This window comes from Rattus rattus, chromosome 10, assembly GCF_011064425.1.
Source record: "Rattus rattus isolate New Zealand chromosome 10, Rrattus_CSIRO_v1, whole genome shotgun sequence".
Taxonomy (NCBI): Eukaryota; Metazoa; Chordata; class Mammalia; order Rodentia; family Muridae; genus Rattus; species Rattus rattus.
The window spans coordinates 57,946,917-57,974,157 of NC_046163.1; the positions used below are offsets into that span (position 1 = coordinate 57,946,917).

General features: G+C 45.7%; 1 protein-coding gene across 1 annotated transcript in view; it reads left to right on the forward strand.

Annotated features, from left to right (window-relative positions):
- Cnst (consortin, connexin sorting protein) overlaps nucleotides 1-21,126 on the forward strand; it is an 82,089-nt gene extending 60,963 nt beyond the window's left edge. Inside the window, exons 8-12 of the mRNA XM_032915798.1 lie at nucleotides 1,157-1,178; nucleotides 1,327-1,423; nucleotides 4,369-5,243; nucleotides 16,656-16,791; nucleotides 18,672-21,126. Coding sequence (XP_032771689.1) covers nucleotides 1,157-1,178; nucleotides 1,327-1,423; nucleotides 4,369-5,243; nucleotides 16,656-16,791; nucleotides 18,672-18,877 — 1,336 coding nt within the window. The 3' untranslated portion in view covers nucleotides 18,878-21,126. The remainder of the gene's footprint in view (nucleotides 1-1,156; nucleotides 1,179-1,326; nucleotides 1,424-4,368; nucleotides 5,244-16,655; nucleotides 16,792-18,671) is intronic.
- The last annotated feature ends 6,115 nt before the right edge of the window (nucleotides 21,127-27,241 follow it).

A 27,241-nucleotide genomic window follows, 5' to 3' on the forward strand; every position in this document is an offset into this window, starting at 1 on the left:
TTACATATTTAGAACAGTGGACACATTTTAAAGTAAAGGTAATTTATTTACTTGTAATATGTGGTGCGGTGCAGACACCGCCACTGCCCCGCTGAAGGAAATCACAGCTTATTAGTGTGGCGTACATGCCCGTGATTCTTACCTGAGCATGACGTGAACACGGGGTCTTTAGACCATTGTACCCCAAGTTATGTCTCGTTATTTATAGTTCAGTGGATGAGCCTGGTAAAGCTTTCCCTATCACAGTCTATGTGACTAGCACTCCTAAGAAGATCCAAGACAGAACATTCTAGCCTCTCTCTCAGAAGGCACCTTCACTGAAGTACCAAGTCCGAGTTCCCCTCTCTCCTCTACACGGCCTGTGATTTCATATAAACGGAGCACATAGAATAATGCTGCTGTTTCTAGATTCCTCAGTACACCCTTGTTTCTGGGTTCCATTCTGTCACATGCACAGTCAGTCCGCTGTGCTGTTGCCAATTCATCCTATGACTGCGTGGCAGTCTGCACACTTATCTACGTGGAGACGTTTGACCTGTTTCTTGATCCCAAGTATAGTGATAATAAAGCTAGGATTTATCCACCCACGCCTCTCAGAGTGGAATTCCTTAAAACGGAAAACTTGAAAGTTACTTTGTGGGCTGGAGAGATGGCTCAGTGGTTAAGAGCACTGACTGCTCTTCCAGAGGTCCTGAGTTCAATTCCCAGCAACCACATGGTGGCTCACAACCATCTGTAATGAGATCTGATGCCCTCTTCTGGCCTGCAGTCACATATGCAGGCAGAATGCTTTCCATAAAATAAATAAATAAATCTTTAAAAAAAAAAAAGAAAGTTACTTTGTTTGTCCATGGGTAATTCCAACGTAATTTTCTTCTGCCATAATCTGTTTCAAAGTGAAATTTTAAACCGTTTATGGGGTGTAAAAAGCACCTGTAGCTTTGGGGCCTCTCAGTAGCAATTGGCTGTTGGAGGAAACGAGCGCACGCTGTAGCTCTCCTTTGGACCACGGAAGCCGGTGGCAGCATTTCAGCCCTGGGAATGTTCTGCGCTAATATTAGAATGCAGAGACGCTCTTGTTTTTATAGTCGTTTCAGTGGCATTTGTTTGGAAGCATGCTGTACTTTTAAAACTATGTTTTTCTTCTTTTCCACAGCCCTCTCTTGTTCAAGCTTAAGGTAAGAGGTTTTGCTTCTGGAAGCATTGGGGGGAGCATGTCAGCACCATATGCACTAGAAAACCTTTCCCGGTGCGCTGCAGTTTTCTAACTTACAAAACTTTCTCAAAAAAGTCATGACTATCTTTTCCTTTTTAAAAACGCTTTAGATAGCACCTGTGGAGCAGTCACCAGGGAGGAAAGGCTTTCCGAGGGTGACAATGTCTGAAGAGCCGATGGAGAGAGGAGCAACAGCCAAAGAGCCAGGTCCGTTGCAGAGTAGACTGGGAGGACAGAAGAGCCCGTCACCTGTGGCGTTGGAAGTGTTAGATCTGAAGTGCTGGATCGGAATTTTGTATTTGAGTTTTTGTGCATATACTTTTAAAAAATAGAAACCCACATTTTTATATGTAATTCCATTTTTAGATGACTAGAAGTAATAGAATATAAATTCTTTAAAAACCTAAATATTTTCTGTAATGTTAGTATGGAAAACATAATATAAAACAGTTATACAAAAATGGTCTGAAATGGCTTTGGTGTGCTTAGACATTCTTTCTTGTTTACAAATAAACAACAACAACAAAACCAACTATTACTGAACGGATTAACCAGGTACCAACCTGTTCTGTAAACCGAGCTAGTGAGAAGTTCCATCTGGATAACTTATAGCACTTTATCCTCTCTCCTTTATTAGCTAACATGCTCTGTGTGTGTGTGTGTGTGTGTGTGTGAGAGAGAGAGAGAGAGAGAGAGAGAGAGAGGGAGAGAGAGAGAGAGAGAGAGAGACTGTATGAGTGTGTGTGTGTGAGTGTGACTGTGTGTGTGAGATACTGTATGAGTATGCATGTGTGACTGTGAGTGTGGCTCTGTGTGTGTGTGTGTGTGTGTGTGTGTGTGTGTGTGTTTCATACCACTTTGTGCCTTGTATCAAAAAGTCTTTGGGAAACATTTCTAAATGCATCTATAAAGCTTTAGGAATAAATACATTTCCCAGATATTTTTATCCTGAGGATGACTTTATTATCAGTTTATATTATGAAGCTTATGGTCCTGGGCCTTGAACCATTTTAAAAGATACATGGCAGGAGTTTTGAGTGGGCATCCCTGACAGCACAGCAGTGGCTGTCGTCATCCACTAGCCCTGTGCTCTGTAAAGCACTCGTAAAGTCCGTTCAAAATTGTCATTCCCTTTTCCCTTACAACACAAATTAGGACTATTGCTTTGTGTCAACCCCACATGCTCGGGTTTGTGTGGTATGTATGTATGTATGTATGTATGTATGTATGTATGTATGTGTCAGAAACCAGGGTGAAATAAGCTTTATTGCAGCTTAATGGGCATGGCGATGAATAATCCCAGAACTGAGAGGTGCAGGCAGGAGAGCAGGGACTCGGAGTCACCCTCCTTGTTTACAGGGTGAGTTCAAGCCTGACCTGGGCTGTGGAAGACCCCGTCCCGAGTGCGTGTCCCTATGCACACACACGCACATGCACGCATACACCATTACCCTCAGAAGTCACCCAATTGGAGCATAGCGATACCTGCACGTTGTATGCACTGGAAGACTGCGTGCAGCCCAGCACTGGCCTGCCCTCTGCTGTGGTCCCTGTGGTACAGATGGGGAAGCTCAGACCGTTTGTCTGGTGCTTTGGTTCCTAAGTTAAACCAGGATCTTCGGGCTTCTGACTGAATATCTCATTCTCTGGCCGAGTGAACTCAGGGATCATCACTGGCTTCAACAATCCGAACACTAATACCCATCACGATCCCGGACAAGGAAGGGCATCTGGCCCAACCTTGATGACGTGATGCCTTTAAGAGGAAATCGCCGGTGCCTTGGGTGCCTTTGCAGTGTGACTTGGACCTTAAGTCTGCATCTTTCACCATTTTCTGCCATCATTACGTGTTGCCCTCTCCCCTTATGTGGAGACCCCCCAGCCTGTGGTTTAACAGGACTAGGATGTGCTCCTCGGTCTCCTTAGTCTCTGAATCCTACAGCTGTGTTCTGAGGGCCACCTCGGAACCTTTAGATACTGGGATTTTATGACTGAGCTTGACCCGTTTTCCTCCTGGCTGTGGCCTTTCTTACTCTGACCCTCGCCCCCTACCCTGCCCCATAGATGCCAGTAAGCTTGGGCAAGCTCACAGCCCGTGGGGACCAGATACCCACCTGCTTTCTTGCAACCAAACCTTGAGAGTGGGAGAGAGAAAGGATGCGGGACTTTCCAGAGGTGGCCACTTCTTCTCAGTCCTCTCTGATATTTGAAGTTGGGGGCTGGAGGTATGGGGCATGTGGAACTCTTCTGGTGCCCCCTGTGCATAAGAGCTGAGTCTGCCAGCCCACTGCAGTTTCTCCGGCATCCGAGACAGTACTTAGTCTTGTCTTTGGTATGGACTTGGCTTGGATTGTCAGTTGGTAATTGAAGTTCTGATAAAATAAAATTTAAAAGAAATAAAATTACTATTTTATCTTGCACCTTTGACCAGTTTTTTTTTTTTTTGTGGAAATTATATGCCCTAATGGGATATTTAACTAACAAGATGAGAAGACTTCTCTGTTGACCAATGGGCAATTTCTATTTCTTATTTACATACAAGGGTTTTTTTAACTCTTAAGTTTTTAGAAAGTATTGAAAGGTTGAAATTCAAACCTGTTTCTACTTATCAAGTGTATTCTTTTTATGTCCCCTTTTGCTACCATGTAGAAAGCACATTTTTAAAGGTGCTATGTTCAAATTACAAATCTAACAAACTCTCATTCCTTTATTCTGAATAAACTTCATTCTGTTTACATTTTATATCATTAGTAAGATTACCCAAATACCCTAGATGCCTTAAGTAGAAGCTAAAAAAGCTTTCTAGTTCAGTAGATTTAAAGAAAAAAACCAGTAAGTGTATCCATTTAAATATAAAAGGCCAAAAATTAAGAATTTAGATGTTTTTATTTATAGCGAGGACTGAATCATTCATTTATTTTAACATGCTTTTGAATAATCATTATTTTTTACTACATTAATACTATTTATTAACTACTTAGCGTGTGTGTTCTGAGGATACTGCAATGTAACAGACAGTGGACAGCGTTTCTGTCTGAACGTGTCAGAATAATTTTGTGTTACATGTGTGCTCTAGTATACCCCCTCTTCTACCTTTGTATGCAAAGCATTGTTTGGAATTCAAAATCAGCTTGGTTCTTCTTCATCTTCAGAGATTGAAACCTGCCCCGGCACGAGTCCAAGTGGAGGCCGGCATGAGGAGGAGCCCCAGGAGAGCAGCCCTGACTGTCCTCAGATGGACTGGCAGGCAGCTTCCCCCGACCTTCCAGGAACTGCAGGGAAGGCGCACACGGAGGCGGAGGCGCTGCCCAATACCACACTGGAGCTCCACACCCAGTCCCCAGAGGCAGCTGGGAGCAGGTCAGCGGCAGCTGCTGCCGAGAATGCCTGTGAGGACGACAGCTGTGTGCAGGCGCCTCCCACAGAGGACCACCCTGATGTGGCCAGAGCCCCTAAGGAGGCTCCTCCTAGTGAGCTAGTGGCAGAGCCATTCCCGAGCGGCGACATTGCACCGCCTGGGTTGATTTCAGGGGGTAAATATTCACAGACACACCGAAAAGAACTCTGCCTTCCACTCCAGGACACATTTGAAGCGCTGCCCAGGGACCAGCATTGCAACAGTGAGGTAGCCAAGCCACGGCAGCCTGATGTCACTGCCAGTGATGGGAAATCAGCACAGAGTCAGGCTGGCTTGGAGACTGGTCCTGAGAGCGCACTTTGTGGTGACAGGAACGCCTCTGACGTAAGCACACTGTGCCCAGAAGTGTGTATGGCCCCAGAAGAAAGGGGGGACAGGGAAGAGCAAGTAAGCAAGGAAACGGAAGCCTATCTGAACAGCCTTCTGGAAGGATGCTTAAAGGATGCGGAAGACTCCCTGTCCTATGAGAGCATCCAGGACGACGACGACTCCGACCTCCTCCAAGACCTCTCTCCTGAAGAAGCCTCCTACAGTCTCCAGGAGAATCTGCCTCCTGAGGAGAGCGCGCTCTCCCTGGATGATCTGGCCAAGAAGATAGAGATCGCAGAGGTAAAGCAGAGAGTACAGCTAGAGTTAAGGTGCAATCTCATGTGCAAATGTTGCTTTGGCTTTAAGCTTAAGGGGACTGTTCCATTAACATAAACGTTATTTATTAAATTGCTTACATGGGTTAAATCAGATGGCGTTCAGTCATTGCAGCGTTTACAGTTCAGGAAGCTACATCGTCTGCCTGTAGACACAGAGGCACGGTTTCCAACGCCATATTTCTTTTTCAACCTGTGAGGTCTGTTTAACATTCTCAGGGGCTCAGATGAAGACAAGATTGATCACACTGGAATAAGGAGGTCTTTCTTCTCATAGCCACAGGAGACGGAATGGTACATGTGTTCTCTGTCCCTTCAGTGTAGTAGCATACGTCTCTAGATTACCAGAAGCAGCCTTAGCAGAATAGAGGGGAGGTTTGTAAGATAATGACACTAGGAGGGCTTAAACTTTTAAGCTATTAAATAGAAAGAAAAAAAAGATCAGCAAAGAAAGATGACTGCTGTCTTTTGTTTCATAAGAGAATTTTAAAAGTCCTGAGAAGAAAAGGATAAAAAGCTATTGGGGGGAAGGGGATAAAATAAGCAAGTCTAGGAAAACAGAAGTAAAATCCACAGCAGATATCCTGAGGGAGACAAGGGAGGGGGGACAGATGGACAGACGGACAGATGGATGGACGGACAGAGTCACACTGAGTATATCTCTCTGAGCTTGCTTGTGCTGAGAAACTGAGGCCAGCGTTTCTGTCCCCACCCTCCCCCCCTTAACTTGGCCCTTGTCCTCATTCACACCTGTAAACCCTGCCCTGGGAGGCTGTGGCAGGAGGGGGCTCAGCGACTTTGAGGTCAGCCTCAAACACAGTGAGACATTGTTTCAACCCCTAAAATTCTCTTGTATAGCCACTGTGTTCTAACAGCATTATCTTTGAAAAAGATAAATTCAGGAAGACAGTGCAAAAATAGGTCACAAATTATATGTGATAACGGAACTCCATGACAAGCTTCCTGGGACCATTGTTCTATTACTATTTAGTTCCCTATAAACTATCATTTTTCTCTTTTTTGACAAAATTAGATTTTTTAAAAGATTTATTTTATATATATGTAAAATAAATATACACTCGCGTGCGCACACACACACACACACTGTCACTGTGTCTTCAAACATATCAGAAGATGGCATTGGATCCTATTACAGATGGTTGTGAGCCACCATGTGTTTGCTGGATTTGAACTCAGGACCTCTGGAAGAACAGTCAGTGCTCTTAACCACTGAGCCATCTCTTCAGCCCTAGTTTTTTTGGTTTTTTTTTTTTTTTTTTTTTAAGTAAAGCCTTAAGTTCAGTAATTATTCTCATGTTCGCTCTTACCAGAGTACTTGATTGTCAGATAGCTTCCACAAAACTATGGTTCTTGTGTCTTAATTTTCTGCTCTCAGAGTCATTTCTCAGTGCATACTGAGTGTCTGCTCAGTGATGGTATAGTTAGATAGGGAGATGGTCGTACAGCATTTTGAATATAACGAGCTGAACTGTATATGTGAAAGGGTTAAAATGGCACTTCTTCAGTACAGATCGCAGCACAACTCTCAGAGTATTTTTTGAGAAGCAGCAGAACTGACGGTGAGCAGAGTTGAGAGTGTTTGTTCTAAACACTGCCCTGTAGGGCAGTCAAGCCATTGGGTTTGTGTGCATTACAGCCAAACGGGCTGTTCCTTCTCAGATCACAGCACAGTCTCTCTCCATGACACCGTGGCTAGGAAATTGTACGTGGAGTTGAAAGTTATCTCTTCTGAGAAAAGAGTACGTAATGGTCTCCTTTTTAGAATTTATTGGTCTGTTAAATTTTTCTGTATACGAACCCCTGAAGTTAACAGTTAACAAACACAGCCCGCCCTGTGGTGGTATGAAATACTTTCTGAGTATTTAACTCCAGTATCTGTACTAACCGTACATTTTAATAAAATCTGCCTGAGTGCGGAAGTCTTAAGCTAAAAGAATAATACTTAAGTGTTTTCTTCACACTGTAAGAGTGAGTGAGGCGTTAGGTTAACTCATAGGTTTCCTTCCAAGTGAACTATTCACGCACAGACACACATATGCGTTATTGTGAGACAGGCCTCTTGTGGGGTTGGCCTCGAACATTCGAGGTAGCCTTGAAGCTTGGATCCTCTGCCCGCCCGCCCCTCCCCCGACCTCAAGTGCTGGGGTTACTGGAGCCCGGCACACTTTGGGTTTGTATTAAGGATAGCTCACACGAGTCTTGCGTGTGCTAGGCAACGTTCTGCTGAGCCACGCACACCCCAGCCCCTGGTTTTAAATCCTTTACCAATTAGATCCTGAGAAGGTAGTTTTGGCCGAAGTACAATGTGCTTTAAACCAGTTTTTGCTTTATGCTGCGGTAAATGTCCACGCTCATCTGTCTGGCACTGCTGGGCGCTGTAGAGTCTAATGAGAATCTTGGGTTTAGAGGGGCTGACCAACAACCTCACTGGGTCAGGCCTCCCAGCCCCTGCCATTCCCAACAGCTCAACAGAGTAGCGGCCTCACCACATGCTGCTGCCTGTCACTGTGAGTCCCTCTTCTGGCACCTGCCGGGGCTCTGACCTCTGAGGGCCCCCTTCTGCTTGAAGCTCTTAACCACCTAGTGGTAGGGAGCTGGTGTCTTCAGTGTCTGCCTGCTTTTCTCACTTCGCCTGGCTGGGTTTTTACATGGACAGCCTCTCATTGCATTGTTTTAGACGTAAATTCATCCTGTGAAATGAAGTTTCCGCTCAGAGAGAAGGGAAATGTGCTCCGGGGTTTGAGTTCCTGAGTACAGAAGCCTGTGGAAATGAAACTTTCTAGGCTGGATAAGCTCTTCAAACCCAAGGATAATGTTGCCGAGCAGCTGACGGCTGAAGCAGTGCTGGGTTTTCTTATTAAAAAGAATATGACCCATGGTTGCCCAGTGCTGTCCCGCTGCTTAAGGGAGAAATCAGACACACTTCATTTCATAGATCTGGGGTTGTTTTTAATTTTTATTACTTTCATTTATTCTGTGTGGGTTTGGGTACACATGTGCCACAGGTCGGAGGACACTTATGGGAACCTGGCATTGTCAGGTTAGTAAGCACCTTTCCCTACTGAGCCAACTCTCGCCCATGTTTTTCTTGGTTTGAGAAGGTCTCTCTGCATAACTTAGGCTGCTGTCCCTTAACTTGCAATCCTCCTGCCTCAGTCTCCTCAGGACTGACAGTGTAAGTGTGTGACGCCACACCTGGTTTATTTCATAGATGTTTTTATAAGAAAAATCTAGCTCCGTGCAGTGTCAGACAGGAAGTTAGGACTGCTCCTCATTGAGCCCCACATTGAATAATTTTTGTGACGGACTTCCATTGAGTTCCACCATGAAGCGGATGTAATGATTAAAAATACAGGTAAAGCTGGACTTGGTGGCACCTGCCTTTAACCCCAGCGCTCAGAAGCAGGCTGTGAGTTTGAGACCAGCCTGATCTACACAGTGAGTTCCAGGCCAGCAGGGCTACATAGTGAAACCCTGATTTTAAAGTAACTGTTGGGGTTGGGGAGACGTCTGAGCGGATAAGACCTTTGACCATTGTGCTGAGCACGTGGGTCTTGGGAAAAGAAGACCAGCCACGGCAGGTCTGCTCAGAAGGACTCTTTCTAGGGAAGCAGAGGGATAGCTCACTGAAGACATTTTGCCTTCCAAGACCACTGCCGTGGGAGGGAGTGGTTGACCCCTGATTTATGTAGCGCTCTAACTAGTCCCCAAGGAACACCCTGGGATTGCCCATTTTTACTTTGTGCCAGATGGTATCATTTTTGTCTCTTGTTTTTACACTGCTTTTACGTTTCTAGTTAGTTAACACATCTTGATTGACGTGTTTCTTTTACCAAGTTCCTTTCTTGCTTTAATTACATTTAAGATTTCCATATTTACCGTTCTTCCGGCACATTTGCATTAGCTACTTCCTGCCTTTCCTCTCCTTTGTTTTATTCCGTCCCCGTTCTCAGTGATCTTACATCAGCACGGGGTAGACCTGGAGTCTCAAACTGATGCCCGGAGGCCGCCCGGGCCAAACAAATGCATGAAATGACTTGCCTGCAGGCCAGTAGAGATGTTCCCATATCTGTGTAAAGGTTCTCATCTTTTTAAACTCTCCACATGGAGCTGGAGAGAGCATGGAGCAGTGGTTAGGAGCCTTTGCTCTTCCAAGGACCCAGGTTTGGTTTCTCGCACCCACATAGAGGCTCGAAAACATCTATAACTCTAATTTCCAGGGCATCCAACTCCTTCCCTGAACTCCTCGGGTACAGGTACACACATGGTGCGTACACATGTACATGCAGGGGAACCCTTAAAAAATAAAATTGAAACAAACAAAGCCTCTAGTAGGCCTGGGCACACTCGCACACACCCTTAATCCCAACACTTAGGTAGAGGCAGGCCAAGGTCTGTGAGTTGAAGGCCAGTTGGAACTACATAGTGAGACCCTGTTTCCTAAGTAAATAAATAAGACACTATATGCTCTGCTATGTAGCATGAAATACAGAATTCTTGGTAACCTGGTCCATCCACTTTGAGCTACTTCCCGTTTTCAGCTGCACTCAGACTGGTCCCCTCTCCAGATCCACCTGGCACATCTTACCTCTGTTCCTTCCCACCTGGACCCTGTCCATTTTAGTGATGCACAGTCTTCTGTATCTGTACCTTCCCAAGCCTCAACATTAGACCATGCCCTTCCAGCATGGAAAATCCAGCACAGTGCCCGGCTCCCTGAAGTTGATGTTCCTTTGGAACCGATTTTCCAAACCTCTGGGTGATGGAGGGGTGGGGCGACAGTCCTCTTAAGGCATTCTCCACCTTCCTAATGCTGCGACCCTTTAATACAGTTCCCCAGGTTGTGGTGACATCCCCCCCTCCGCCGCCATAAAATGATTTTGTTACTACTTCAAACTGTAATTTTGACAGTTATGAATCATAATGTAAATACCTGATATGCAGGATATCTGATGTGCAACCCCTGTATAAAGGGTCATTCAATCCTCCAGCGGGGCTTCAACCCACAGGTCATCCAGCTGTGATCTTCCCCTAAGACACAGGCGTATTTTCTTCTACACCAGACTGGCGGGTCCCGAAAGATAAGGATCCTGATAGCTATGCCTAGCGTCCTTCTCTAGCCTCTAAGTGTGCACTGAGTACATCTGTGTATTCATTTTCCTCTCCGGCATGCTTCAGCTCCTCCTACTACAGCAGTAAGCATAGACCGAGTCCTGTCTCCATGAAGCTTGCTTTCTAGGTAGAGAGGTAATTGTAACCAAGTTCACATAAAAATAAACAATGTACCTTGAAATAATAGTAAAGAGACCAGGGAGATGCTCGGTGGTCAAGGCAGCCGCTGCCAAGCCTAATAACTGGATCCAGACGCCCAGGTACTGGGAAGGGAGGACAGATTCTGGGGATTTAAGAAGTAGGGTATGCCTGACACTTACCGTTCCTTTCCCAGCTTGTACTTACAAAGTGTCTGTTTGGCAAGTAAGAGCTAGTTACAAAAGCCTCGTACCCATCTGAATATTTAGATGCATTAGACCGTTCCTGGTTTCGTTTTTTTCTTTTTTTTTTTAAAGTTTTATTTATTATATATGAGTACACTGTAGCTGTCTTCGTTCACACCAGAAGAAGACATCAGATCCCATTACAGATGGTTGTGAGCCACCATGTGGTTGCTGGGAATTGAACTCAGGACCTCTGGAAGAACAGTCAGTGCTCTTAACCACTGAGCCATCTCTCCAGCCCCCTCCTCCCCCCTCCCGGTTTCGTTTTTTTAAGGATACACTTTTTCCTTCTTAAGCTTTTAGGAATTCAATAAGGCCTGTTTCCCTTACCATCAGTTTTCCCACTTGTCCTCTCCTGCTGCAGTGTCCCTAGATTTAGCATTGGGAGGCCTGAGGAAGCCACTGGCTCTTCTGTGAAATGGCTTCCCACATCAGTTGTTACCTCTGGGTCCAGCCGTGGCTTGTTCTATCAATTAGCTGTGATGCTGTGACAGTAGCCATGATATTAATCTGCTTCTACCAACGATCTTCAACCTTTCACCCCCTCCTCTCTGACAATGACAAGAATCTCTTAACTGGGAAACAAGATTAGAATTTTGGGTAGAAGATACAGGCAACATCTGGAAAGCCAAAAGCCTTGCAATTTACTTGAAAGATCCTATTCATTTCGATCTAATTGTAACAATGCATGTAGCGCAAAGCAAAGTCCAGTATACAGACTAAGTCTTTGTATGTAACCCTGGGTCAGTTGCTGGCAGTGTGAGCTCAGGCACACTCTCAGGCCCTTTAAGTCTGGCTTTTCCTCATCTGACAATGGCTACAAGCCTTGTGGGGACTGAGCATGGCATGGCGTGGGAATGTCTGTTAAATGCCCAGTTCGTCTGCAGTGAAGTCGCTGGCTTGTATGTGTTATTTGTCAATTGGAAGCCAAGCATGTGTTCTTATATAAAATTGACTAGCCTGAGGTTCCGGATGAAGAGTCTAATTTGGGTCCATTTCCCCTTAACCTGGTGAGGAAGGACCTGTGACTGACTGCAGGGTGTTCCAGGGTCTCGGAATCACCGGTTTTGTGTACTGTGATTTACATTTAAGGCAGCCATTGACATTCACTGAGCGAGATGAGCTGTTTATTTGCAGATACACAGTACTAGGCCAGATGGACTTGTTTCCAGCCCTGCATCAGGAGTGCCACCAATTACAGTAATTACGGCTCAGATGTTCTCAGTGGATGAGCTGGCTATACACTGTTTGGGTAAGAAAGCAATCTGCTAATTGGAACAGGAAATTAAATTTACTTTTACAGATAAAGCTTTTGGAGAGATTTAGATTTTCTTTATTTCTTTTCTAGCATAGGGAAGGCCCTGGTCCTGATCCCAGCACCATGAAGGAAGGAAGGAAGGAAAGAAGGAAGGAAGGAAAGGAGGGAGGGAGGATGGACCGACAGACAGACCGACTGAAAAGCTTTATATCTTAATACCATATATATATTTTTTTTTTGAGACAGTGTCACTGTGTAGCCCTAGCTGTCCTGGAACTCACTGTGTAGTCCAGCCAGCCTTGAACTCAGAGATCTCCTGCCCCTATCTCCCAAGTGCTTGATTAAAGCTGTGAGCACCACACTCGGCCTCTTATTTTATCGTAGAAAAATAAATAAATAAATAAATAAATAAATAAATAAATAAATAAATAAATCGTGGAATGACTTTCTTGGGGTCGTTTTCAGGAGACACATTTCGGTGAGCTGCATCTGGAGGCTCTGTGTAGAACATCAGGCATCTTTAGCACAACACTCTGAACAGGCCTCGCTCTTATCCCAAGTACTTCCCCTTCAGACACGGAATTATCGCAAATTCCACCACCTAAGTCCTTTATTAATTAATCAATTAATTAATTGATTCCTGACAGAAGTTTCCCTTCCCAATCCTCCCCCACCTTTTCCCACCCCACCCCCTCTCTCGTCCTCTTCAGAAAAGCCCTGTGCTTGCTCCCCGGTTCGCTGTTCAGTCTCTGGGAGCCCTATGAGCCCAGGTTGGTTGAATCTGTGGTGTCCTTGAGCACTCTGGCTCTTATAGACATTTCTCTGCTCCTCCTAAGGACTCCCTGAGCTCTGCCATTCGGCCGCGGGTCCCTGCATCTGCTCCCATCGGTTGCTGGGCAAAGCCTCTCTGATGACAGTTGGGCCAGGCACCGATCTATGCGTATAGCAGAGCATCGTTAGGAATCATTTCGTCGATGGTTGGTTGTTTGATTGGTTGGTTAGTTGATTCTTTTTGTTTTGTTTTGAGTTTTTGGCCAGTCTTTTTTTGTTCAATCCCAGGTCTCTATACTATCCAGCCTCTGGGTCCTGGCCCTCCAGGCGGTGCTAGGGGTGAGCTCCTTTTCTTAACCACTTTGATTGCCATTCTGTGGCGTAAAGGGAGTCTGAATGAGGTTTAGGAGGTCCATATGGGGCAGGAATTCTGGAGTGAAACAGGTTTGATTTCTGAATACCATGTTGTGGAAAGTAAGAACTGTTTCAGGTGAGTGCAAACCCTTTACTCCAAACTATGGGGGTCAGGGGAGGACGACAAACAAACAGAAGAACGCATCCTAAGAATCTTGCATCCAAGAGTTTCTCTCCTAGGCTGGCTTCTCCTGTGCTCAGTCCCATTGTACTTTGTTCCTGATGTGTGTGCCGTAGGAACCAGAAAATCCTCACCAAAAAAAAAAAAAAAACAAAAGAGAAGATACCCAAAGAGAGACTGAGAGGAGCTACCACTGGAAGAGCACCCTCCTTCTCAGTGGACACTGGGGAAGGGTGGGGAGCGGGTCGGGGGCAGGGGGCTTGAAAATGAAAGCGCTTTGTTGGTAAAGAAGTGGAGGGCAGGATTCCTACTGCAGAGTTGAAGCACAGGGGAAGGGCAGTCACAGCGACTCTGACATCCCACACCACTGTGTGTCTCACACTCTGCCTCCGTCCTCCTCACAAAGGAAACAAGGTGGACCCTCAGTAAGGCTTGTGTCCCTTAAAGCCTCCAGGACCAAGCTCCCAAGAAGTAAGGTAGAGGCTGATTGCTGCCACACTGATACCGCCAGTGACATTCCAGGGAACGTCTGTCAGTCTGTCATACTTGCAACATCATTTGATGAGAGCTGGTTTCTTAAATTACAGATGCAAAATTAATATCCCAAAGATAACCTAATTAATGCTGCTCTGGGGCTCACCCTTCTCACCGTCCTTTTGTGTATGCATGCCAGAGAGGGTGTCAGCTGTCTTCTGTCCCTCTGTCAGATGCCGGCTTCACTCTGTACCCCCATCCCCGTGTTGAAGTTACAGGTGCATGGAACTCACACCAGTTGTTCATCTGGGTGTTGGGGATCCAAAGTCAGGTCTTCACGCTAAACGGCTGGGTAGGTGAGGGCCCCTGCTGCCAAGCCTGACGCACTGAGTTCAATCTCTGGAACGAACCCCCACAGTAGAGGGGGGACAACCTCCTGCAAACTATCTTGATCTAACGTGTGAATGCACACACATACACTCGCAGCACACACGCACTCGCGCGCGCCTACACACACACCCACACACACACGTGTTTAAACTGCACCTTAGCTCCTAAGGTAGATTTACATCTCAGTAGTAGAATTTTTCCTGGCACACAGCACTCCTGCAGTCCTACTCAGGGGCCAAAGCAGATCATTTAAGTCTAGGACTTCAAGACCAGCCTGAGAAAATAGCAGACTCTGTGAAACCAAGAATAAGCCTTCCTGCGGGAGGTAAACTCACTAACCAGCAAATATGTATCAGAGAAATGTCTAATGGGAAAAAAATAACGAAGGATCTATGAGGCCCCTTCTTTTTATTTCTACATTTCCTAGAAGTAGAAGGATTGTCCGTTAAATATCTTTCATTAAAACTAATCTCTACTTTCTGTCCCCTGCTTTTTAAGATTTTTATGAATTGATTTTTATGCTCTGTATGTGTGTGGTCATGTGTGTGATTCATGTGTGGGTACAGACATGCGCGTGTCAGCCGGCACGTGAAAACCAGAGCACAGCTGCTCTGGGTCAGGTCTCTCCAGGGGGATCTGGGAGTCAAACTCTTTGTCAAGCTTGTACGGTGGGTGCTTTTGCCTGCAAAGCCATTTCACCGGCCTCATTCCTGCTCTTTAAAACTTAACAGTCTGTCTTTGTCTCCCAGCTTAAGCAAGGCACTTATAAAAGAAAAAAAATCACTTCCCGTTGTTTTATGAAAAAATTGTTCAATGTTTTCTCTAAATTTTTAAGACCTACTTCTTCATACATGTGTACCTATAAAACAAGTTACATTCCTTTCTTTATTGAGAAGGCATGCTTGGCCACAGCATGCGTGTGAAGGTTGGAGGACATCTGGGGGAGTCAGTTCTCTTTCCATTGTGTGAGTTCCAAGGACAAACCCAGGTAGTTATCAGGGTTGGCGGCAAGCATCTGTACCCACTGAGAGACATCTTTGCAAACCCTGCTCTTAGCATTTTAATGTTACTAAAATACTTTCTCAGAATAAGGATATCTGAAATATGTATTTCCTATAAAAAGAATAAATTGCCAACTTATTGATTTTTTTTAAGATAATGGTTTCTATAGACCCATGTTCAGAGAAACCGAGCTGAAGACTTATTGTCTAAAGTCATTTGCTCCTAAAAGCTCTGTTTCATAAAAAGCACTAATGGAGTCCATAATTATCCGAGATCGCTGCAGGAACTGGAAATCACGTTAAGTACTTTATGTCGTTGATCAGATAAATGACGTTACGGGGACAGCTAGGACTTGAGCCCCCAATGCCCACCCATGTCATCATCTATAGCATGAAGCAAGCAAGCACCTGCGCCCAGTGCACTGGGACGTGCAGAAGCGAGCAGCTACTTCCCCTCCTGCCTCTTCAAACTGACCCTACACACACGCACATGCACACACGCATATGCACGCATGCACATGCACGCACGCGCGCGCGGGCGCACACACGCTTTAGAGGCTTCTGGTCCTAAATGACAAGCACCTGCTTTGGCTTTAAGTAAGACAGATGGGGCACAGGAAGGACAGAGGTAGGTAGCCAGTGAAAATCAGAAGGTTGCAGTAACATGGGTGAAGAGGCTGAAGAGTTAGTGTTTTTCTGTGAAGCATCAGACTGTAAATACTTTTAGGCTTTATGGTCTTGTGACAGCTACTCAGTTCTGCCTTAAAGCCCCCCAAAGCTATGCGGAACATGAGTGGTTTCCGGTTCAGTTTACAAAAACAGTGAAGTGAAGCTAGGGATGCTAGCAAGCAGGAGACTTAGAGAAGATTTCAAGTTCAAGGCCAACCTGGGCTATAGCAAGTTCCTAGCTTTCTTGAGCTATGAAGACAGCCTCTATAGGGTTGGGGGTGGGGGAGCCAGGGAGCTGTGGACTATATAGTTTACTATCCATATAGTTTACTATCCTCTGAATACAAAATGAGTCATAAAAAACTGAGAGAAATTCTAGAGCAAAATTCCCCAAAAGATTTTGAATATAGACTTAGTAATGTGGACTTTCCCAGAGGTACTAAGGTAAGTTTTCTGCCATGTCTTAAATGCTGTCACTAAGCTAGACATCAGAGCTCAGGCATGTAATTCCAGACTCCCGCTAAGACAGGAGAATTGCCACGAATTCAAGACAAGCAAAACCCTAGCTTGGAAGAGAGGGAGGGAGGGAGGGGCAAACCAACCTGTTGATGAGTTTAAACAGAGGGACGGAGTATAAGTCCCCGACATGGTGTTCTGTGGTTGCATGTGTAACATAGCACCTCTAAGTCCCACGGGACTCTACGTAACAACCGGTTCTTCCTCCCTCTCTCTCTCTCTCTCTCCCTCTCTCCCTCTCTCTCAGGCCGTTCCTGCAGAAGGGCTGGTGTCCATACTGAAGAAGAGGAATGATGCAGTAGGCGGCCATCCTGCCCAAATGCAGCAGAAGCCGTCCAAACGCAGAGTGCGGTTCCAGGAAATAGACGATAACCTGGACCAAGGTGCGCCCGGCGGCCCTGGGTCTGGGAGTGCTGGGCAGCCCGACACGCTGTTTGCCAGCAGGATGTGTAAGGGCTGTGTGGACTCGGTTGCTCTATCCTCTAGCAGAGGAAAAAGTTTCTCTGTTACATTTTTTTTTTTTTTCTGAAATAAATGAGTGAGTCATCAGCCCAGAAATGGTCAAGGTTGAAAACTCTCCTCTCTCTTCCCCTCCCTCCTTCTCTCTCATGAGCTTGTTATTTTGTTTTTAGTGACAAATTACTGTCCCTCCCTTCCTATGAGGCACTCACTTTCTCTGTACAGAAGCCAAGTGTCTCCCAAGAGCCCCTCAGCACAGCCGCCCTTGGGCATCTCTGTCCCTGGCCGGCCCTCAGGCGATGCTGTCACAGGCCTCAGAAACGTTTTCATTTTATCCTGGCATCTCGTGTGCAATCAGCACAGCTCGCCTGACCCCAGGGGCCTTCTCCATCCTGACCACATACACAGACACCTCGCTCTGGAACACTCGGGCCACCTCCTCCCTCACCGGGCTACTCAGCTTTATCCTTAAAATACAGAATACAAAAACATGTAGATAATGTATATGAATTGATTTCAACAGTCACAAAGTCTTTATGTTACGCTTAAGTGCATAGGCAAAGCTCCCTCCTGCCTGGAGCTTCCTTCCTCTGGTTAGAAATGTAATGTGGAAGCTCATAGGTAATTGGGGGTTTTTTTCTAGATTTTTTTTTTTAAGTGCATGGGTTTTGTTGGCCTACCTATGTCTGTACGCCACCTACATGCAGTGCCTGAAGAGGCCAGAAGAGGGCATCAGACCTGCTGGAACTGGAGTTAGAGAGGGTTGAGAGCCATTGTATGGTGCCTGGCACTCGAAGCTGGGTCCTTTGGAAGAGCAGTCAGTGCTCTTAACTGCTGAGCTGTCTCTCCAGCCCCTCATAGATGATCCTAAATTTATGACAGCCACATAACAAAAGTTACAAAGTATATGAGACCTGCCTTAATAGTATATTTCATTTAACCGAGTTCATCAAATTACTATAATGTGGTCGGGAGAGTTATTGGTGAGAAACTTCACGTCCTCTTTTCCGAAACCCCGTCTTCCAAAGCTAGGATCTATTTCACACTCCTGGTGCATCTCTGTGCCAGTCACAGGTTAGGTAAGCGGCGGCAGCGGCGGCAGCGGCAGCGGTGGCAGAGGCCGCTCCAGCTCATCCCCACCACAGCCCATGATGCATGTTGCTTAAACAAAATTGACATTTTCAAATACCTGAATGGTATTCAAATGTCATCCCTGCATGTACCACAGGATTATTTCCTGAATAATAAAACCTGCATTTGTTCAGGATGCTTGTCTAAGACAGTACGCGTTCTCATGGACTCTGCTCACACCTCCTGGCTACTTTCTTGGATGTCGTCGTCGTTGTTGTTGCTGTTGGACCACTGCTGGGTTCACAGTTAATCCCAGGGATTGAACTCAGGGGATCAGGCTTACATGCCAAGCGCCTTCACCAACTCGGCCATCTCACCAGGCCTTCCTTAATTCCTCTTTTTAAAAAGGCCTTGGGTCAACTTCAAGCCATATCTCTGGATTATATGTAATATCTCATGAGTTTAAATACTCTGTGCGTAATTGCTGCGTGGTACTGTTTAAGGGAATGTGACGAGAAAAGAGTGCATGTTTAGTGCCGTTAGCTCTTCGGAATGTTTGGTCCACATATTCTCTGATCAGAAGCCGTAGGTGGGGAGGAGTCGCAGTGATGGAGAAGAGGGAAGAGATTAGCTAGGTTGCTAGCCTAGATTAGCAGGCGTAGGAGAGCTGTGGCTTGAAGAGCAGGTGAGCTTGAGCAAAGCCTGCTGACGGTTTGCCCCTTTCTGTTCGCAGATGAAGTCGGCGGTGGCTCCTGCATCCTGCTCATCTTGCTGTGCATAGCCACCGTTTTCCTCAGCATTGGAGGGACGGCGCTCTACTGCACTCTGGGTGACATGAAGTCACCTGTTTGTACGGACTTTGCTGACAACGTGGACTTCTATTACACTAAGCTGCTGCAGGGGGTGGCAGGGCTTAAACACTGGGTCTACCTCTCCTAGCAGCAAGGGTGACAGGCGTGACAGGAATGCCGACAGACAAAGAAGATGCAAACTTCCCCGACAGCTTTTATTTCAGAAGTCATGAAACATTCCCCCTCCCTGGCTTCAAGGACCCAAGGACGGACGTTAGAAACAGCAACATCGAACAGCAGCCCAGAGAGCACCGTTAGAATAATCCCCAGCAGAAGGCAGTGCTGACACAGGCCCTGAGGACAGAGGGAGGGAGCCTTGGCGAGCATTGCCCAGTCCTTGCCTTTCCAGTGTCCTGTGGGGCTTACACTGAGGGCTAAAGGACACTCCTGGTTTACAGTCGTGCTCCGAGGGCATTGCCTCCCGCCATCATGCAATAAGTTCCTTTGTCATCAGAGAGAGTCACCTTATGGCTTCAGTGCCATTTTTTAGTTAATCTTGGGAGCTGTGTAACTTAAGCCTTGGGCATTACTCTAGATTCTGGTCTTCATTTGTGAAATGGTTGTGTGGGTGTGTGGAGGTCTGAAGCAGTGATCTCGAGTGGATAGCTGGCATAGGATACAAAGATTACCTTTATTCTTTTAACTTGACGACAATGTGCAGGCACAAATCTTTGGAAAAGGCTTACCTGTGAACTAGATAAACTGTAGAAACTTTGGCCCTGAACTGAGGAACTAACAGAACTGTGGCAATGAACTTGACAGGCCTGAAGGCACAGTGACAGAAATCCCAGTTCCCAGGTGAGATTTCACCCTGGCTTCTAAGCTGCCTCAAGTGTTGATTGCTCAGAGAAACTCACTGAACATCTGTTGTGTTTCTGAGACCCTCAGGATAGGAGCCCAGAAAGGCACAGTTCCTTGTGCAGGTGTCTATGGAAGGTGGACCCATACTTTGATGACTCAAACAGGCTACCACATGTATGAGTAATCTCAGGCCATACACTTAGGTGTGTAGAATTTGACTGTCTATCATGGGCTCATTTTAGACCGCCTCATGAGGTCCTCACACCGTAAAGAGACAAAGGTCTAGCCATGTTTAATTCCATCATTAGATGGCCTTCCCTCATTTGCGGTACAGTGATCTCTCACTTAGGAAGCTTTGACTTTTTATATTCTAGGTAACATCTGTTTTTAAAAATCATGAATTATAGTTTTTTAGCAAGTGATCGTTATGTTCTGTTTTCCCATTAGGATCATTTGGAAGGAAGAGAGAGAAATTGCTTTGTAGATGTTACTGGCTGGCACAGTACCTTCCTTTGCGTTTCTGCCTATTTATTTGGAGCGTGGATTTAAGGGGCTTTTTTATGAGTTGCGCGTGTGCCACTGAGCATGTGTCCCTTCGTCCCACTGCTGCCTATTTAATTAGACACTCAGAGTTTGGATTTTGTACCATTTCAGCTCCGTATGTCTCTAGGCTTCTTTTGAAATTGAGTTTTTATTTTCACTGACAATACTGCGTGGCTTATCTCTTATCATGTCACCATAAACTGTAATATTTTCGATGGTTCTAGATCAGAGTTATTTATTTAGAAGTATACAGAATACTGAAATTTAGATTCCTTATACCTAAGGCTGATTTTATTAGAAGATTATTTTAATGTCCTATTATAAATTTTAAGACTTTGTATTCATATCATATGTAAAATAGGGCCCATTGTCCTGATACTATGGTTCTGTAGAAGCCACTAGTAAGGTCACCCATGCAGGCTCCTCTCGACACAAACCTGTTTCACCCTCGTGATTTCTAGTTGCAGGGATTTGGTGATTTTTGTTTCTGCCAATTTTATGTCAAGAAAAGTTCAAATCTCTCTCCTGTTTACCTCCTTACGGTCACTCAAGAGTCCCCTGTGACCTCTGATGTTGTATTTGCCTCTCAGCCACCTTGGTCACATTTCTAGAACCCTGGATTTCCTGGGAGAATCCAGCAAACGAAAGAGCTGCTAATCGGTGACCCGGCTGTGTATCCGGAGAGCTGGTGCTCACCACTCAAGGAACCAGAGTGACTGGGAGAAGGCTGACCTCGTGACCTAAAGTGGGCGTGAACTCTCACCCAGAAAAAGTAGGGCACCTTTGAAAACTGTAATCGTCATTTATTGCATGAATTGGAGTATCCCCCCTGCAGGTGAGAGGATGCTGTCCCACGAATTAGCATCCAACAACTGTACCGAAATGTCACTCCTCTCATTTGGAAGTACTGACGACTACTCATAACTAGGGTTCTGAAGAACTGTATCTGAGGGTGTCAAACAAGCTTGTAATTTAAAATCTACACCAACAAAATGTCTCTGAGGATTTATTTGAACCCTTGGGTGTTGAAGGAAATGCTTGAAAGCAAAGCATGATGTCAGAGGTGTCCAGCCCCTGAGGGAGAGGCCAACTATTTTGGGGAAATCCTTTTTTTTCTATTACACTCACATATTTTGGGGGAGACCACAGTTGTGCCACAGTGTACATGTGGAGGTCAGAAGAGCACTTCATGGAGTCACTTCCTTCCTTCCACATCGTTAGGGTCCAGAGGCTCAACCTCAGGTCATGCCCTTGACAGCAAATGCTTTTTCCCACTGAGCCATCTCATCAGCTCTGTTTTGAGGACATCTTAAAGTCCGTAAGTAACGGTTCTCAGCTCTAAAATACCTCTCTGCCCAGTAACCAGGCTCCACTCTCAAGCGCATGCTTCTAGACTTGAGTTTCAAGGCCAAAGTCTTAATTTATCAAGCTGCGAAGTGGGGTGTGAGAGGTGTCCCGGATCTGAAGTTTGAAGGTCAGGCTTTACTTGCAAGGACAGATGTGATCTGGGTTTCCTGAACAGCAGGACAGCATGGCCTAGAGGGAGCAGGGAAGAAAGACTTGGCAGAGGTGAAATGGAGAGCAAAGAAACCTTGGCTGACAACCTCTTTCCCTGACACTGGCCTTTGTGGCACTGGCTCACCATACATAGGTTATTTTTCATTCTTAGCATATATTAATTGTACATAATGGGTTTCAGTATGACATTTGCATACGTGTAGATAATATGTTTTGAGCATCTTCATTTCCCGGTACACTCTTGTCCCTCCCCTGTCTCTGCTGGTCCCTTCAAGAAGCTGGCTTCTCATCCTACTGCTAGCAGGCAGACCTGTGTGACCTCTCACTTCTTTGGGCACAGTTGGTCTTGTGTGATGTTTGTATTAGTTTAACACTGATTCATTCTGTATCTAAATAAGCACCCATGCATCTCTCAGCCGCAGGTTTGGTGATGCTCAGGTCCACCACACTTCCGTTTATGTCACTTGACCTGCACCTTCAGAGGCTATAAGAGTGACTCTGGGGTATACGGACTTTAATAGCAAGGTAGTAAGCTGGGCGTGGCTTTGTGTCTGGTGCTGAGAGGCTTGCGTTTCCTATCCCCTGTACCCTCACACGCATCAGACTACCACCATGTAAGCACCCGGAGAGCATGCTGTGGCCCCACTCGGCTTAAAGAGCTTGCGTCTGATAAGGGAATGCATTTGTAAAGAAGGAACCAAGAAGAAAAGTAGGGGATTGGAAATTCAAGTTCATTCATTCTGCACTGTTCGGAATAAAGGAAATCACAGCCACTGATGGGAAAGTCAACCAGCCATCTTCCCTGCCAGCTGAAGGTCTGGTGGTTACTATGTAGCCAGTACAGCCTCACCTAGGCTGGAACAGCTCACTTTGTAGCAGGCGGGTTTCTGGCAATGCTAACCATCTGAGCCAAAGCTTGCTGTTCCAAACTGAAGGGTTGGGACTGGCGTAGCACAGCAGTGTTTGTCTCTTGTGCACAAGACAGTGTCAAATAAATACTTAATTGCCCTGAATTGAAAACCACCTCACAAGGAAAACTAGTGCCAGAGGGTGTTGCCAGTCAATAGAGCAATCATTTAAGAAAGAAGTACTCATGGTACACACTGTTCTTTAAAATAGTACTGCTGGCCCATTTTATGAGACCAGTAGGGAAACAAGATAAAGACAGGGGACAACCAAGAAGCTGAATTCACTATTGCTAGTGAACTCAGACACCATTTTTTTTTCTTCTTTTTAGTTTTGTAAGGCCTTGAACTCATACTGTAGACTAGGCTGGCCTCAAATTCAGAGGTCTGCCTGCCTGCCTCAGCCTCCTCAGTGCTAGATTAAAGGCGTGCACCACCATACCCAAAATCTTTGTAAGAAAGTAGCTGGTAGGACAGAGCCAGAGAGGCAGGGAGAGCTCCACCAGTAAAGCACCTGCCTGGCAAGGAAATACAAGGACCTCCAGGTCCCACAGAAAAAAATGCACGTGCAGTTGCAGCTCTAGGAAGTGGAGACAGGAGGATGCCTAGGTCTCCTGGCCAGCCAGCCTAACTGGTTATTTTCACACCAATCAGAGATTGGTCTGTGTTTTTGAAGGTGATAACCTAGACTGGGTTACATATCAAGACCCTGTCTCAAGAAGCCAAACCAAGTATATAGCTCAGTAATAGACTGCCATTCACAGGGCCAAGTGTTCCAACCCCAGGACTACCATAGCTGTGACAGACACAGTTTAAAATGCCTGAGATACAGCTGACCTAGAAGACGGGGGGTGAAACTGTTAAACAGAGTTGGAGGCTTTGTCTGTCTTCAAAGTTTTCTTCTACCATAGTCAATCTAGTGTCCAGGGAGACCTACAGGCCACATGTGCGTATTCAAGTGATCCACAAAGGAGACAGGCCCTTTCAACAAATATCCCTGTCAAAATTGCATGTCTAGTTGCAAAACAGATTAGCATACACAATTAAATCTGAAGCGAATAGGCCTCAAGTCTAAAACCTAAAACTATAGGGTAACTAGAAGAAACCAGAATTAGCTTAGTGACTTTTGCATAAAAAGATATTTCTTAGAGTACAGTGTGAGAACTGTAAAAGAGAAAGTCATAATTGGACTTTTTAAAAATGTGCTTTTCATATAATGTTAGGAAAATTAGAGGCAAGTACTCAAACGGAAGACAATAGTCACAATATTTCTTTTAATTGTGTGAGGGTGGGCAATGAGTCCCTGCCAATATGTGTGTGGAGGCCAGGGACAATTTTTAAGAGTCAGTTCTTTTCTTCTACCATTGTAGGTCCTGGGGATCAAACTCAGGTCATCAGGGCCTCACAATGAATTTGTTAGGGACCTTGTAAATTTAGAATACGTGAAAAAATATTCAGAATTATGACTTTGAAGGGCCTCACAAGAGAGAATGTATGAATAGCCAGTGAGCGCATGAAAAGATTCTGACTTTAAAAGTCACCAAGAAAATGCAAATGAGCGAGCTTCCTCTGCACGCTTAGAATGTCCAGACTGCATGGACAGACAGACGGTGCAAGGACAGTTCTACATAAGAAATTTGATCTAACATTGGTAGAACATTGGTAGGGTGGGGAATTATGGTCACCATATGGAAAATTATGGGTGTAGAAAAGGTATTGATCGTCTTAGAAGACCAGGAGGGTCCTTGAAGGGTTAAGAGGAATGTGTAGGTATCGATGCTGAAAGGCTGAGCTCTGATCTATCGGGAAGGAAGCAGGGTACCCATTTTCTGTTACTGATCAGAGTAGCACAGGAAGATGTAGCTGAAGACATCTGATTTGGAAAAGAGGAAGGAAAACGTCACAGACGACAGCAAAGAAGCCACGAGAAAGTTCCTAGGGCTTACAAATTCAAAAGTGTTGATGAGTTCAAGGTCAATGCACACACACAAATCTGTTGTTTCTATGCATCCCAATTAATGAGCTGGAAAGTGTTTGTTCACTGGAGCATTTGAAAGACTGGATTGTCTAGGAGTCAATTAGCCAAAGAGGTGAGAGACTTATGTGCTGAAAACTTCAAAACATGGCCCAGGGAAACCAGTCAGTGCAGACCAAGTACATGTGGGTTCACCTGTAGAAAGACGTTCAGGCTTCATTACTGGCCACGGCTGCCTCCTGAGTCAGCACGGCCTCTCAGAATCCCAGTAACGTGCTACTTGTGAATGTGCTAGATGTCCCTGAATTGTATACTTTAAAATGGTTAAATGGGGGCTGGAGAGATAGCTTGTCAGCTAAAGGCACCGGCTTCCTAACCTGTCAATCCCTAGGACCCACACTGGCTTCCTTGAGTTGTCCTCTGACTACCACAAACATGCTGTAGTGTGTACTCCCACCCCCAACACACACACACACACACACACACACACACACACACACACAATTTTAAAACAATCACCAATGTTCACAGCCGCCTTTTCTGTGGAAACCCAGAACTGGAAACACTTTGGTAACCATCTGAGCTTAGCATCTATCCAAATGAATCTTAGAATTACTCTGGATGAAAGACGCTAAAACGAAGAGGGTACATGCTACATCTTTCTATTTAAAAGTGATAGAAAAATGTGAATTTCCCATGGTGGCAGAAACAAGCAGGCCCTGGGGTGTGAAGGTTGCCTAGCAGTGGGCACGTGGCAAATCTAGGTGGTCGAGGAGACACATGGTCTGAGTGTGCTGCCAGTCTCACAGGTAGGTACATCTTTCAAAACCCGCTGAGCTATGCATGCTCTCAGTGGAAGCAAGTACAAACTGTGCCTCAAAACGCTGCTAAAAAAGCATATTCCGTTGGTAGCTTCAAGGTGAGGGAAAGTTCTACTCTCTAGAGGTCTTATTCCCTTTCGAGGCAGTTGCTTCTGTAGACTAAACAGCTCTGGTGGCTTCCATGTACCTCAGATGTGCAGTACCTGGGTTGAGGTACATGGTTAGTTACTCAACCAGCTGCTAATAGGAGGTTTGATAACCTCCATGGCTCAAAATGCCCCCACCCCACCTAACTCTGCTTACTGTGTGTGGATCCCTTTATTTCATTCTCAGGTGCTGAGCTTCTGACCTAAGGCAGCACTCAAGAGGTGGAGGCAGGGGGATGGCAAGGTCTGGGCCAGTTTGGGCTACAATAGAGACCCTGGGGTTTTGTCATTGTTTTGTCCTATTACTCTATGATGCAGCAGTTCAAATCCCAAAGCCCATCTAATTATAGTCTGCGAGGACAACGCAGTGTCCCTCTGGCCGGAACATATTGATCAAAAGTGAGGTTTCATAATTTCATTGCTTAATTGATTTGGATCAAAGGTCAGGCAGGAGACGTGCACTTAGGGAGAAGTAGCTGACATCATCCCTCACCCGCCAGGATGATGGAACCCTAAGTGGCTGTCTCTCACTTTCCAAGTACAAGACCTGGAATTGACTCACTATAAACCAAGCAAGAAAAATACCCTGAACTTCTAAGGCCAGAAGTAGGGCCACATGTGGCTCTGAATGAAGGTAGTTGCTTTCCTTTCTTTGTAAAGGAATCTCTCTGTATATCTCAGGATGGCTTGGAATGCTGTGTACCCCGTACTGGCCTCAAACTCACAATCCTCCTGTCTCAGCCTCCCACGGATTTATATGATCTATTCAGCTTGGGGTTTTTTTTGTTTGTTTGTTTTGTTTTTTGTTTTTGTTTTTGTTTTTGTTTTTTTTTTGCCTCACCCCACACAGAAAGGGTTTCTGTGTGTTATCACTTAAATGGAAAACTAAACTATTGGTCTAGAAATAGCAGTTTTGTCAGCTCCAGAGAGGAGGCTGTCAGGATGTAAGCTAGTCTGGTCAAACATAAACTGGGAAGGAAGGAAGCAGCCTCAGGCTGGAACCTTGGAGGAAAGAGACCCACCCCATTAGCCTCCTCCAGACTTCTGCTCCCTCACCTATGGGATTTTTTTAACACATTAAAATCCTTCCAATTCTTTGAACATCGATTCAGTCTGCTTTCCTTCACGGACAAGAAACATCTCAGATGGCCGCGTTTGTTGAGTGGAGTTGGAATATTGTGTGGGAATCCTCTAAAGCCACACGGAGGTGAGAGGTGAAGTGGGAAACTGATCCATAGATTCTGAAGCCTCGACCGTGCCCATGGGCCACTTCCATGAGCCTGCAATACACGGCTCTTCTGATGCTTTTTGTGCAACCCTGCAATCCTAGCTACAGTGGGTTAGGTTGGAGGGTGCCTTAGTGATGCAGACCCGGATGCTCACATGCCAGGGACGTTAGTGACCTGGATGGGCATTCGGCAGGGAATCTGATAAGCAGGTCCTCTCTGATCAGGTGATCCTGACACAGGGTCTATCTAGCTATGGCAATGGAAGAAGCAGGCACCTTGCAGTGGCATTAAAGAGCACGGGGTCACAGGACCCAGGGACAGTCATCCCACACGTATATCAATGCATGCAATACCAAGAATAGCCAGAAGAGGGCGTAAGGTCCATGTGGGTGCTGGGGTTGAACTGCTGAACCATTGTTCCTCTCTAACAGAGAGGGGGGGAGGGAGGAGAGAGAGAGAGAGGGGAGGGAGGAGGGGGAGGGAGGAGGGAGGGAGGGAGGGGCAGGCCTGGTGG